The following is a 14,548-nucleotide window of genomic DNA, read 5'->3' on the forward strand; positions in this document are numbered from 1 at the left end:
TTCAGTGACCTTTGTGTGCATGTTATGAATTCCTTGTAAATTTCTCTTCTTCATTGCTTAGTTAGAACGCAGGCCAGACATAGTAGTCCACACCTTTAATCCCAGCACTCAGGAGGCAGAGGCAGGTGGATCTCTTCAATACCAGCCTGGTCTACAGAGAGAGTTCCAGGCCAGTCAGGGCTGTGGGAGATCCCAGCTTTAAAAAATCAATCCAGACTTTTACCTAGAAAGATGATGGAATTGAATGAAGAGTGTCTAGCTCGTCTGGTTTTGTCTGTTTATTTGTTTTGGTCCCCACAGAGTAACATAAATGTCTATTTACTTGACTACAATGTGAAATTCAAAGTAAATTACCTAGAAATTTTCCCTTTCCTACATTAATGGAGGTAGGTGCTGGGCAACCAACACAATCGTGCGTTTTGACTGGAGATTACCCTGAAGCCCATGGAAAATCTAAACACTAGTGTGTACCACCTCAGTCTAGCTGGTTCCACCAAAGAAGTTTGTTACAGATGTTGTGGGAATTGGCCAGCAGGCCAAGATGTTAATCGTGTGATCCATTCTGGGAATGTCACCACTTGAGTCCTGTCACAGTCGATACCTTAGTCCTTCAGCAGACAGTGTTGCTGTCTCTCAAGACCGGAAGCAGGAGTGTTCGTTGAGGGTGTTGTGTTGCCGGGACTTTTGCAGTTGACGAGTCTTCTGCTGGTAGTTAAATTTGTGTAAGAAATAATCTCAATAAAAGTTTCTGATAAGCAGCCTAGTGTTTGTCTCTGTTTTTGCTCAGGTGGCCGGTCTGATCTTGGATATGGTTCATTATCTAAAGACGATGTTAGAAGAGAAGCTACATCTACTGAAGACACTCAAGGGGAAAAGGATAAAAAAGGGAGCGACTCTAGTTCCTGTAGGTATTGATTGTTAAGTTGATTTTGTGTGAGCTTGTGCACTTCCATGCATAGAAAATACAAATAACTTTAAGTATATAAGTGCTAGCTTTGCCTTCTATCTTCCTGTTATAATTATCTTCCTTCCCATTGATTCTCTTTACTACCTAGTACTCTCACCCAAAAGCATCGTATAGCAAGTGTGACTGCTCAGTGGTGCAACACTTTCCAAGCAAATCCTGCTAAAGTGAATGCTGTGTTAAAATAGTTGTACTAGAAATGTCTATTTTTTTTTCTTTTAGAACAGATCTCCTTTTCTGAGGTTTAATACCACTTGTCTTAGTTAGGTCTATTATTGTGATAAAACACCCTGAACGAAAGCAACTTGGGAAGGAAAGGGGATATTTGGCTTCCATATCTCCAATCACAGTCCACTGAGGGAAGCCAAAGCAGGAACAAACAAGGAAGAAACAAACAGGGCAGGACTCTGGAGACAGGACTGATGCTGACAATGGAGGGTACTGCTTACTGGCTTGTTCCCCATGGCTTCTCTCTCTGGTTTCTTACAGAACTCAGGACCAAGGCTGGCCCCACCACAATGGGCTGGGCCATCTCCCATCAATCACTAGTTAAAAAAATGCCCTACAGGCTTGCCTGCAGCCAGATCTTATACAGGCATTTTCTGCAGGGAGGCTCCCTCCTCCCTGATGACTGCAGCTTGTGTCAAGTTGACATAAAACTAGCCAGGACAATATCTTTACTTAAAGTTTATTGGTGAATTATGATTTATATTTCCCCTTTCTTCCCACTCCAAAATGTGTCTTTTACAACCAAAGAGAAAATATAAAATTCTGCCTTATATATAACCGGCTCTTAGTAATTTGACCCACACTTGATGGCCTTTAAGTGCAGTAACTTATCTGACAAGTGTGTAGGGAAGCGGTTAGTATGCTCATCGCCAGTTTTTATTTTGAAATATGTAAGACTAAAAACCTCTCTTTGTACAGCCTCGACATACATGAGTTTAATTTTGTTAACATTTCTATTTTCTCCTCTATAGTGTCAGAGAATGAGAGTGCAAAAGGAAGTGCTGACTGCCTTCCTACTCTCAGTTACCAGAGTTCTTCCACTATAGTTCGCCTCAATGGTACAAATCAGGACGGTGCTGATAAAATGTCTGGAGAATGTGAGGGTAAGTTGAATAGTGTACATTTGCATATGCAGAATGAATTCTATCTGTGTCGGCTAAGTATGTATTTTTAAATGTTTTAGAATTAGATTTGGGGGCTGGAGAGATGGCTCAGTGGTTAAGAGCACTGGCTGCTCTTCCAGAGGTCCTGAGTTCAATTCCCAGCAACCACATGGTGGCTCACAACCATCTGTAATGTGTTCCTATGCCCTCTTCTGTGTGTGAAGACATATATATAAAATAAATAAATCTTTTTAAAAAAAAATCAGATTTGGTTTTACTTAGTGGCAGATATCCTTACCCACTGAGCCATCCTACTGACACCAGTGACTATTTTTAATTTATTTATATTTGTGGGCCCTCTCCTAGTAAATTTAGGAGCTTGGGGTTTGTGTTTTATAACATATTTGTTGAAGCTTTTATTATAACAAGGTATAAGGGCACACCTGCGGCCTGAATGCTGCCTTTTGAATTTGGACTGTTGGGACTTTCAGAAAGGAAAGTGTGCAAACACGGGGAGGGAGGAGGAATCTGAGGGGACTGTACACCTAGCCAACTTTTAAACGAGCCATGTGCTTTTATAGTCTGGTGTAGTCTGTTCTACTCAGAGACTAAACGGTCCTTCAGAGAGCTTACAAGGCTAATGCCTTGGCCATGGTGTTGCATGCCTTTGACCCCACCACTCGGGAGGCAAAAGCGAGTGAATCCTGTGAGCTCCTGACCCCTGGTCTACTTAGCACACTTCAGGCAGCCCTGGCTGCTTAGTGAGATAGTGTCTCTAAAAAAAACCAAAAATCAATGTTTTTCTCTTAAAAAATACAATAATACAATACAGAAATTTGTATATTAAAACAAAGGTAAAGTTACTAAATCTACATATGTAGTCAAAACATATTTGAAGATTTTTGCAAGTGGATAAAATTGTTACCATTGATTTGGTATTGGGGCTTGTTTCCCATTGTAATAAGGAGATGGCTCAGACTTTCAAGTTCATCTAGCATAGTTAAGCTGTTACTTAATTTAGTATAAATTTATTACTGTTAAAAAGAATATCTTCCTTGGTAAGTTTTTCTTTTATAAGCAGTATATTTTAATGGCTAGAAGCATAGCCTTTCTCATTAGACAAATTTGAATTTGAATCTCAGTTCTGTTGCTTAAAACTGTATAACTTTGGCTTAAATCGATTCTCTCTCTGCATATCTGTTTTATCTGCTCTGAATGATGGGATGTTTATAGCCACAATAGCAGTAAACTGCCTAAAATGGGGCCTGCCGAGTTCCAGGCAGCCAGTGAGCACCTGCTGTTCTCATCCCCATTACTAGAATTTTAAATGTTTAAGATGACATATTTGCAGAGTCCATTTTTATACTGAAAACATATTTCTTGTTTTTCAGAAAGCACACCTGAGCTGCTCTTAGTGCCATCTCGTGAGGACACAAATGAAGTACAAACCATGCCAAGCAGATGCTTTAGGAAAAGGCATAAAAGTGATGATGAATCTCATTTGCAGCAGCAAATGCCTTGGGGAAACAGGAACCGTAATCTTAGTGGTGGGGTACTGATGAGATTTATGCTGAACAGAATTAACCAAGAAACAAACCCTGGAGATATGGTTGAAAAGTTAGGCGCTGATGCAAAGATTCTTTCAAATGTTATCTCAAAAAGCACAAGACCAAATAGTCTTGATATTGGAAAGCCACCGGTAAGATCAAAAAGAGACAGCCTAGAGAAGGAGTCTAGTGACGATGACACACCTTTCGATGCTTCTAACTGCTTGGATAAAGTGGAGTCTCCTGTTATTTTTGACTTAGAAGATTTAGACACAGAAACAGATGGTTCAAAAGTGGGATGTGTCGCTGCACAAAATCCCAAGAGGCTTCAGCGAATGAACAGCAGCTTTTCAGTAAAACCGTCTGAAAAAACAGATGTTGTAACAGGATTTGATCCTCTCTCGCTCTTGGTTGCTGAGACTGAGCAGCAGCAGAAAGTGGAAGAGGAAGAGGACGAAGATGATAACAAGAGCATCTCAACGCCATCTGCCAGGCGTAATTTAGCTGAAGAAATTGAGATGTACATGAATAACATGAGCAGTCCTTTGACAAGCCGTACACCAAGCATTGATTTACAGCGAGCATCTGATGAGAAGTTAACCAATAAGAAAAGTCCAACATTGGTCAAGGCCTGCAGAAGATCAAGCCTGCCTCCTAATTCTCCTAGGCCAGTGAGACTTACCAAATCCAAAAGTTACACCAAAAGTGAGGAGAGACCAAGGGATAGACTGTGGTCCTCACCAGCCTTCTCACCCACTTGTCCATTTAGGGAAGGATCACAAGAAACACTAGCCCATTCATCACCCTCATTTAACTTAGACACACTGCTGGTACCTAAACTTGATGTTCTAAGACACAGTGTGTTCACTGCTGGGAAAGGAGTTGCAGAGAAAGCAAGCAAATGGTACTCAAGGTTCGCCATGTACACCACGTCGTCAAAGGTAGGTTGATCGGCATTTGCTACATCTGCCTCTGCCACTACTACTCACAGCCTGCTTATGAGCACATCTGTCCTAACCATTCTCCTCAGATACAGCCTATAAAAGTCAACGAGGATTTTTAAAGAGATTTTTTAAGATTTATTTTATATATGTGCCAGAAGAGGGCATTGCATCCTGTTACAGATGGTTGTAAGCCACAGTATGGTTGCTGGGAATTAAACTTAAGACCTCTGGAAGAGCAGTCAGTGCTCTTAACGCTGAGCCATCTCTCCAGCCCTTAAAGATTTTTTTAACTGACATGCACGTATGCCTATGTGAGTTCACGTGAACCAACAGTGTACAAGTGACTCCAGAGCCCAGAAGAGGGTATAGGATTCCCAGAATCTATAGTTACAGTTGTGAGCTGCCATGTGGGGGCTGGGAACCAAACACAGGTCCTTTGCAAGGTCAGTAAATGCTCTTAAGTTCAGTATTTCCTTCAGAATAGACATTTTTGTCAGTGTCCAGTATGTCTCCAAAATTACTAACCAGGAGTATGCTGTCTCCTCCTGGGTAGCATGAAGTATCTTGTGACAGACTTGTATTTCTCCCAAGAGCAAAAATGTAGAGGAAATATGAAAGTGTAGAAAGTATGTGTTTATAATCATCAGAGAACTGTCACAGTAAGGGAACAGAAAAGCAAAAAATTACACGAAGGAACTAAACCAATGGTCTTTTTCCTCAGAAGGCATTTCCACTAATTGTGAACACAAAATGTTAAGTTTGCCATCTTTGAGAGGAGAGAGAAGAATGAAAGATGGGGGAGGGGACACAACATGTAAGACTTGAGGGCCTTAGGAACAAAGGTTTTGTCACTGGCCTTTGGAAAGCCAGTGCTACACTTGCCCACACTCCTCAGGGTCCGCTTAGACCTGTTATGTCTCATTCCTCCAGCAGAGTGGCTACATCTCTCACCATAATGTCTGACAAAGTTCTTGACGTGTTCCCTATCTTACAGGATTAGAGAAAGACATGTCTTCTGGGCCTCTCCATCATGGTGTATTCGGTTTTAAACAGCAAATGCATTCCAGCATCCCAGTTTTACTCAGCCTTAAAATCCCTTCATCCTTACCAAACTAAGGGATATCAGGCATCTCTAGTTCCTTTTAAGCAGGTCATCTTTTGACAAATACTTTAGTCTACGGTCAAACTCTCAGCACCTTTTTTAACTGTTCATACTTTCATACTAAATCTAGAGTCTCTGTTCAATGGGTCCATACTGATAAATTCAGCCTAATTCTTTTTTAGGTTCTTTGCATTATCCCACACCCATAAAATCCATTCCCACACATGCCCTAGACCTCTACTTGAATGAATTATTTCTTTAGTGGTATAGCTTACCTCCTTACAGACTACACTTTATATCTCACTTGTAGGAACCTGCTTAGACTTGTGTCTAGTTACATCTAGAGACAACAGTTGGTGGGCATTGGAGAACATAAGCATTGTCTTGCCTGGCATCTCCTTCAGGGAAAGTGATTACTGGTTCTAAAGACAATGCAGGATTGATTCCCTTAGGCAAGGTTGGAGAGGGCAATCCTGCAAGGGGTGAGGAAGCACATTTCCCCAGTACTGATGTTCCATGAGACAGGTAAGCAGAAAGCCTCTGAAAGATAATGCTTAGGAGTTGGGCTCTATGTCGAGAAGAGCAGCAAGCATCTCTGAGCTGCCAAAATGGAGGGGCTCTGTCCAACAGTCCCTGAAGTCTGAGAGGCACACGCCAGGGCTAAGGATTAAGTTCAGTGGCTGGACTCAACCCCAGTACTACTCCTTCCCCTTCCCTCCCTCCCAGAGAGTCTGTGTCTTAGGATAGTTGGCGATCTCTAGGTAAACTATAAAGCCTAGAATTGATTTGGCTCAGTCTGTGACTAAATTACAATAATCAGCTTTCATTTAGCACAAGAAAGAATATACCCTTTTTGAAGGAATAAAGTCCCTGGAGTCCTTATCAGAAGTAGGTAATGGAAACCGAACCTCAGATGATCCAGATATCTGTATTAGCAAGGGACCTTTAGGAAATTTTCACATATCCAAGGATATAAAGGAAAAGAAACAGAAATTAGACAAATGGAGAATTTCACAAGGTAATAAGGATCTTTTGGAGGAAAAGGAGAAATGAGTGTAAGCATTTATTGAGAATGCAATATATATTGAAAACGCAATAGATAAATTTGATAACAAATAAAACAAAATGAAAGATTAGAGATGCCACTTAAAAATATCTGTACTGAATCAGAGAAAGAAAAAAATTAAAAATACAGAATGGGGGCTGGGATATCTAAATTGGTAAAGCACTTGCCTGAGTCTTATCCCTAGAACTCTCATTACAAACAAACAGCTAGAGTAGCACTCTTGTACTCCCAGTGCTAGGCCAGCTAGGCCAGCCTATGTCCCGACTTCCACACTAGTGAGACGGTCAGTTTGCTTCCTGTTGCTGTGATAATGACCATGACCAAAAGCAGTTTTAGAGAGGAAAGGGTTTATTGGCTTACATGTTCCAATTACAGTCCATCTTTGAGAGAAGTCAGGGCAAGAACTCAAGGGCAAGAAGACCAGGGGGAGAAACGTGGAGGAAAACTTCTCACTGACTTGCTCCCCATGAGTTGCCCACCCTGCTTTCTCTCACTGCTCAGGACTGCCTGCCCAGGGCTGGCATCACCCACAGCACTCCAGCATGATCGCCCATAGATTTGCCTACAGACTAATCTGACTGGGGGACATGTTTAAAATTGAGGTCCCTCTTCCCAGATAACTCTAGTTTGTATCATGTTGGGGATAAGGTTGGGGAACAAAACAAAACAAAACCAAATAGCACAAAGACCCAGTCCTATCACAACAACAAAAGTAGGCAAACCCCCACATCAGAGGTGCACAGCTTCAGGCAGATCTGGCACTCTGGCCTCCTCAGGCACCTGCTCTCATGTGCATATCATACATATAATTTACATTTGTTAGGTTCTTGGTGCCTGGGAACAGCACTCAAGGTTGTCCTCTCCCTCTACTGCACTCATACACACGCCTAGCAAAAACCATTTAAAAACGTCAGGTGATAGTTTGGATCCACTGTGAGAGCATAAGTCCATTTCAGCCCACCCTATATCTATTTACTATAAACTCCAGAAAATATATATAAACAACGAAAAATTCTGCAAAGTAAGAAAGAACTGATGAAGTTCAAGTTTTCTGTTCTCTCTTCCAGTACCTCCTTGCCCCAAGGGCAGTCACAGTGGACCATCATAGCTCTAAAAACTAAAGTCATAGGAGAACCATATTTTATGTATAAAAAAATCAGGAAAGAGGCCTCTGTGGGCTAGAGAGTTTGAAGGGAATCCCATTTGAGTCTCAGCATAATCTTTGATTTACACACGTAAGAGATAGATCAGACTGACAGAGAGTTAAAACTCTCCCTACAGAGATCAAAACAAAAACACAACCCAAATACGATTTAATATTGGGCTAAAACTAAAGCGTCCATAGTCCCCAAAATATTATAGTACTCATGCTACACAAAGCTGACATTCACAGTAGCCAAAGTGAGATGATGATGGTGATGATGATGGTGACAATGATGATGCTGATGTAATAGATGAGCATGGTAGCATGTGCCTGTCATCCCATGGGATATAGAGTCAGAGGAATCTGGAGGCTGAGGTTATCCTTAGCTATAGTATATAGTGATTTCAGTCTAGCCTGGGCTACATGAAACCTTCTCTCTGAAAGGATGTTTCCAGAACCAGAGGGCTGGGCATAGTGGTGCACACCTTTTAGTTCCAGTGATCGAGAGTCTGCAGAAAGATTATCCTTAGACATAGACTAAGGGAAGTTGTCCTCTGACTTCCACTTCTGTACATACCGTAAGCAAATGACTGACAACCAAAGGCAGCCGTACAAAAACTGAAGATAAATCAACAAAAAGGAAAGGAAAAACAAAACAAGAAACAGAAGCAGGGGGTATAACTCAGTGGTAAAGTGCTTACACAGCATAAAATAAACTCAGCAGATAGATTCGAGAACAGAATACAGATAACAGCAAATATATACACACATACAAAGATGCACAGATCTGGGGCTGGAGATCTTAGCAGATAGCATTTACCACTCTTACAGGAGATCTGGGTTCCATGTCCAGTATTTATGTGGTGGCTCATAGCTGTCTATAGCTCTGGTTCCAAGGGGTCCGGTGGCCTTTCTGGCCTCTGTAAGCACTGTGCACACATGGCACACACACACACACACACACACACACACACATGCAAGCACACACATAAACTAAAAAGTAACTCAGTCTTTAAAAAGTGCAGAGCCTTAGAGACTTGTTGGACAATAGGAAAGGTATAAATAGGATAGGTATAGTTGTTATTTCCAAAGGATTGAAGGAAATGATTGTTGCAGAAAAGATATTTGAAGTAGGAATATTTTAACTCAACAAATTTGAAAATATATATATTCACATTTTGTAGATGTGACACAGCAAACTACAAAAGGATAGACTTAGAATCACGTTTGGGGCTGTAGAGATCGCTTGTTGCCAGGGAAGGGACTTGCACAGGCCTGGTACCTGAGTTCAGTTCCCAGAACCCACATAAAGACAGAGGAGAGTTATTCTCTGGCCACCACGTGAACTGTGCTACAGACCTCCAAAATAGTAGTAGATAATATTTAAAAAATGCATCTGTGCATACCAAAGAGCTAACAGCCAAAAGCATCTATAAAAAAACAACTCAAACTTTTAATTATTTTTTGGTTTTTTGAGACAGGGTTCCTCTGTGTAGCCTTGGCTATCCTAGAATTCACTCTGTAGATAGATCAGGTTGCCCCCAAACTCAGAGATCTGCCTGCCTCTGCCTCTCTAGCACTGGAACTAAACATGTATGCTACCACTGCCTGGCTCAGTTCTTTAAAAGTATTTAAAAAATTACTAAAGGAATAGAGGCCTGAATGGCCATGTATTTTTGTCATAAATCCATGAAGGGAAGAGTTGAGTGAGAAAGCACCTTTAGCGTGTTGAAAGAAGAGAGAGCAGTGCAGAGTCTGTATCTAGGGAAACACTCTCCACGGCTTACGGTAAAATAAGAGCACTTCAAGCAAGGGGAAGAATGAGTAGAAAATAGACTCTGTAAGCTGTGCTCGAGGCAGTTCAGGCTGAGGAAATTGTTACTAAAGAGAAAACTCGGATCTTCAGGAAGGAAGCATCATACAGAGCTGTCCCGCAAAGGCTGCCTTCGCCTTGACAAGTCTCTTAAAGCACTTATAATGGCTCAACACAGGGTTGTGACGCTGTAGGCTCTCCTGCCCTTAATTCAGTTGGGGCTGGTCGTAGGGTGGCTCAGGCCCAAGCTCTTGCTGCCAAGCCTAGGGACCTGAGTTTAATCCCTGGGACCTTCAAGTAAAAGGCAGAACTGACTCCCTCAGGTTATCCTCTGACCTCCACACTTTTGCCGTGGTGTGCAAATACTCCCTCCCTACAAAATAAATAAGTGTAATTTTTAATTCAATTTAAACATTTAATTCAACTGAGTTCTAAAACCTTAATAAGAAATTTCCTTGAATTTTTGAAGTCAGTTTTTGTGAAATTTTTTTCTGAATGTTATACATGTAAATTATATCTCAATAAGATTTTTTAATAGAAGTATATTTTCCAATCACAACAAAATCAAACTAAAAATATTAACAAGTATGGTGTCAAAAAATCCAAAGTTCTAAGTAACTCATGAATCAAAAATAAAGATCACTGGACCGGAGAGTTGGCTCCGTGGTTAAGAATATTGGCTGCTCTTAGAACCTTAGAGATTGGCACGTTCAGGGTGGTATGTCCTAGGGTCACAGCACTCATGCAGAGGTGCTCATGCCCTCTTATGGCCTCTATGGATACTGAGTGCACAGACATACATGCAAGCAAAATAGCCATATTTATAGTATAAATGAAGTGTTTTAAATAAATGAATATTTTTAAAAGGCCAGCTGCAGTGGCTTGTACTTGTCATTTACAGGCAGGGAGCAAGAGAACCCCGAGGCTTGTTGGCCATCAAATCTAGCCTGCTTAGCAAGCTCTGGGCCGGTGAGGGACCCTGTCTCAAAAAAGAGTGGACAATTGCTGAGGAACAGCACTTAAGGTTTTCCTCTGTGCTGTACACATGTACACACATGCCTAACTGAACACAGTGTGCACACACACACAGACAGTTGATCTCCAACTTACTGATCCAGAATGCTATGCCTTTGTAAAATTGGTTGTTTTTCTTGCAGAAGTTGTAATGTTGCTCATCTGGGTGGAAGGTGGTAGGTAGTGGTTTCTATCTGAGAAGTGACTTTTAAATAATAATTTCAAAATGTGAAGGAAATTAAGCTTATAATTATGTTCTTAGGATCAAAGTTCTGATCGTACCAGTCTTTCTTCAGTGGGAGCCCAGGATTCTGAATCTACCTCTTTGACAGATGAAGATGTCTGCCATGAGTTGGAAGGAGCCACTTCCTCCCAAGAAAGCAGTGCGGCTTCAGGGACCAAGGGAATTGATGCCAGCCGGGCCAGCCTGGGGAGCTCTGCCTCCTTAGAAGGTTTGCCCAGTTTCTGTCATGCTGCTGATCATGGGATCTTTCTTTCTTCGTGATTTGATTTTTTTTTCAATCTTAAAAGATTTGCATGGCAAACAAACAAAAATTGGGGTGGGAGGCCAAATCAGGGCACTTTCAGAGAAGTCGTGCTCCTGTCCCCATCCGTCATACTGTTTGCTTCTGTTCTAGAGGTGACTGCTTTTCTCACTTTTTGTTTATCTTTTCACTTAATATAAACACAGGTCCTTTTATATATCTTTACTATCTTGAAACTCAAAGGTAATGGGCACTAAACCTTTCTCACCCATTGTCCTGTTCACTTACCAGACTCACTGTGGCTGCCCTGCTCCCATTTTCACAGGGGCTTAGTTCCTGGGTAGTTGTGTCGGTTTACTGAGACCACTGCCCACTGCTGTGCATTAAGTTCTCCAGTCTGAATAACGTTATACCATGCGCCATATTTCACCACCTTTATATTTCCCAATTTATCCTTGAAATGGCATTTCCAGGTTCCTTTTGCAGCTGCATGCTATTTTGCATTTTCAGTACCTGCATGTAAGAATGCCTATTTTCTGTGGTCTCATCCGTATGACAAAATATGTTGGAGCAGGTGAGACGGCTCAGTGGGTAGAGCTGCTTGCTGCCAACCTGATAGCCTGAGTTGCATCTCCCAGACCTACATGATGAAAGGAGAGCACAGGCTACCCCAGCATACACACACCACAGACACTCATGCAGACACATAAATGCACTGACTAAGCACGTTGACTGACTTCTGTGTTTTGCTGTGCAGAACATGTCTCAGCTTCGTTTTTTATATGCATTCTGTTGTAGAAATGAGGTTGAGAATCTTAACTGATGCCCTGTAGTTAGGTGAGCTGATAGTCTACACCATTTTTTTTAATTGAAAAAGACATTTTAAGATGAGTGGTGGTGATGGACACCTTTAATCCCCGTGCTTGGGAGGCAGTGGTAGGCAGATCTCTGTGAGGCCAGTGCCAGCCTGATCGACATAGTGAGTTTTAGAACAAGTAGGACTGCTACACTGAGAAGCCCTGTCTCAAAACAAACAAACAAACAAACAAACAAAGAGGAGGAGGAGGAGGAGGAGCAGAAACGATGATGAAGATGATTTGCTTTCTCTCGGTTACTCTTGCATGCTTGATAGAACGAGGTAGCGTTTTATCAGAGTTTATGACAGAAGTGATTCTTAGATTGCTCCTCTTCAGTTTTCATGGTTTCGCTCTTTATGTTTCAATCAGGATCCCTGTCAAAGTTTGCCTTACCTGGAAAAACAGAGACTGCATCTTCTCTCAACACCAGTAACACCAATATCTTCCAGAACTATGCAATGGAGGTACTGTCTTCTTGTGAGAGCACCTGTGTACACTGCCTTAAAAATTCACATTTCCTTAGTATTGACAGCTGTTGGTTGAGTGACTGACATTGAATATGTATCCTCAGAAATTGCAGGAATTGTTCTATTACTTCCAGGGTTGTTGATACCTGTTGTTTTAAGTCATTGCTGTCATGCTGGGTTATTAGGACACTCCATGCTTGGTGGTGATTTAGCAACATATAAAAGTATTTTAATTTTCAACATTTGTATTTATAGCTTGTTATACACACGTTATCCTTGAACATTTATTTTGCATCATAACATGACCAGTTCTGTTGTACAAACTTGAAGCAGGTAAAGACACAGTCTGGCCTTGTCATTGACTTTTCTCACTTTGAAGATTTTTCTTTTCTTTTCAGTGAGAGAGTTAACACTTTAAAACATTCCCCATAAGGGGTTGGGGATTTGGCTCAGTGGTAGAGCGCTTGCCTAGCAAGCGCAAGGCCCTGGGTTCAGTCCTCAGCTCAAAACAAAAAAAAAAAAAAGGAAAAATGTTAAGGCCTAGGTAACTGTTACCTGGCTAGCCTGCCATTTGGGGGCTGGGGATTTAGCTCAGTGGTAGAGCGCTTGCCTAGCGAGCGCAAGGCCCTGGGTTTGGTCCTCAGCTCCAAAAAAAAAAAAAAAAAAGTTCCCCAGTTTTTCTGAAAAATATTGCTTTTAAATATTCTGTTAAATGTGGTTGCTATTTTGCACCAATTTACATGAGATTTGGACTGTGCTGGAAAATAAACAGGGAGCGCTGATGTGGAGTTGTGTTTGTGTGGTCACAAGTCTTGTGAACGGCAACAGCAGCATGTGCAGGCACACACTGGCTTTGTCATTATGCACAGCATGTGGCTGTACTTGCTTAAATCTTATGATTGTTGCCTTAGAATCTTTCCGAGCTTTAATTTTCCAATGGGTTTCTTAACTACGATATGTTTTCATTTGTAACCTGTGTAGATTATCTTGCTTCATGAAATGTTCTCTTCCCTAGGTTCTCATTTCAAGTTGCTCTCGGTGTAGGACTTGTGACTGTCTCGTCCATGATGAGGAAATCATGGCTGGCTGGACAGCAGATGATTCGAATCTCAATACTACATGCCCGTTTTGTGGCAATCTCTTCTTACCCTTTCTGAATGTTGAAATCAGAGATTTAAGAAGACCTGGACGGTAACAGCATGCCCCATTTTCCTTTCTACTTAAGGATATTGTTTCCTAAAATACCTCTTTTCTCAAAATGTCTTTGATTCATATTCTAGATATTTCTTGAAGTCCAGCTCATCAACGGAAACTATGCACTTTGCATCTTCTTTCTCAAGTCGGACAAGGCAGTCTTACATTTCAGCATCGGCCTCTGGTCTTGACACATCTTCTCTCTCTGTTCAAGGGAACTTAGATCTAAATAAGTAAGTCTGACTATGGAGAACTGTAGCTACATATATGATACATATACATATGTGAAAGAAGAAAAGTTGACTTATACCTTAAAAAGGTATAAGTTTCTGTGAAAACGTATGTTCCTGTAATCTCATCACTGAATAGCAGAGAAAAGATGATGTTTAAGGACAGTCTGGTTTAAATAACAAGATGCCACCTCAAATGGTTGGATGGATGGGTGGATGGGTGGACGAATGGATGGATGGATGGATGGATGGATGGGTGGATGGATAGATGGACAGATGGACGGATGATGGAGAAACAGAGTCCTATGGGGGGAAACATTATCTTAAGCTTAATTTTTTAAGATTTTATTTATTTGTATATTATATATGTGGGTGTTTTGCCTGCATGCCTGTTTGGAGAACAGAAGAGGAATTTAAGTCCTCTGAATCTAGAAATAGAGACGGTTATGAATCACCATGCGGATGCTACAGACTGAACTTCTGCAAGAGCAGCAAATGGCCTTCACTCTGTCTCTAGCCCCGCATTATCTTAAGTCCTTATTCCCGAGTAAAGTGATGTTAAACTGCTCTAGTGGCTTACTATTTTTTTCCATTTTTATTAAATTGGGT

At 41.3% G+C, this 14,548-nt stretch overlaps 1 protein-coding gene across 1 annotated transcript in view; it reads left to right on the top strand.

The window, feature by feature from the left end:
• Positions 1-14,548, top strand: part of Dennd4a (DENN domain containing 4A) — a 107,459-nt gene that overhangs the window by 80,343 nt on the left and 12,568 nt on the right. The window contains exons 21-27 of the mRNA XM_032911013.1: positions 788-904; positions 1,945-2,076; positions 3,468-4,564; positions 10,969-11,158; positions 12,418-12,512; positions 13,531-13,706; positions 13,796-13,942. Of these exons, the coding sequence (XP_032766904.1) occupies positions 788-904; positions 1,945-2,076; positions 3,468-4,564; positions 10,969-11,158; positions 12,418-12,512; positions 13,531-13,706; positions 13,796-13,942 (1,954 nt within the window). The remainder of the gene's footprint in view (positions 1-787; positions 905-1,944; positions 2,077-3,467; positions 4,565-10,968; positions 11,159-12,417; positions 12,513-13,530; positions 13,707-13,795; positions 13,943-14,548) is intronic.

This window comes from Rattus rattus, chromosome 8, assembly GCF_011064425.1.
Source record: "Rattus rattus isolate New Zealand chromosome 8, Rrattus_CSIRO_v1, whole genome shotgun sequence".
NCBI lineage: Eukaryota > Metazoa > Chordata > Mammalia > Rodentia > Muridae > Rattus > Rattus rattus.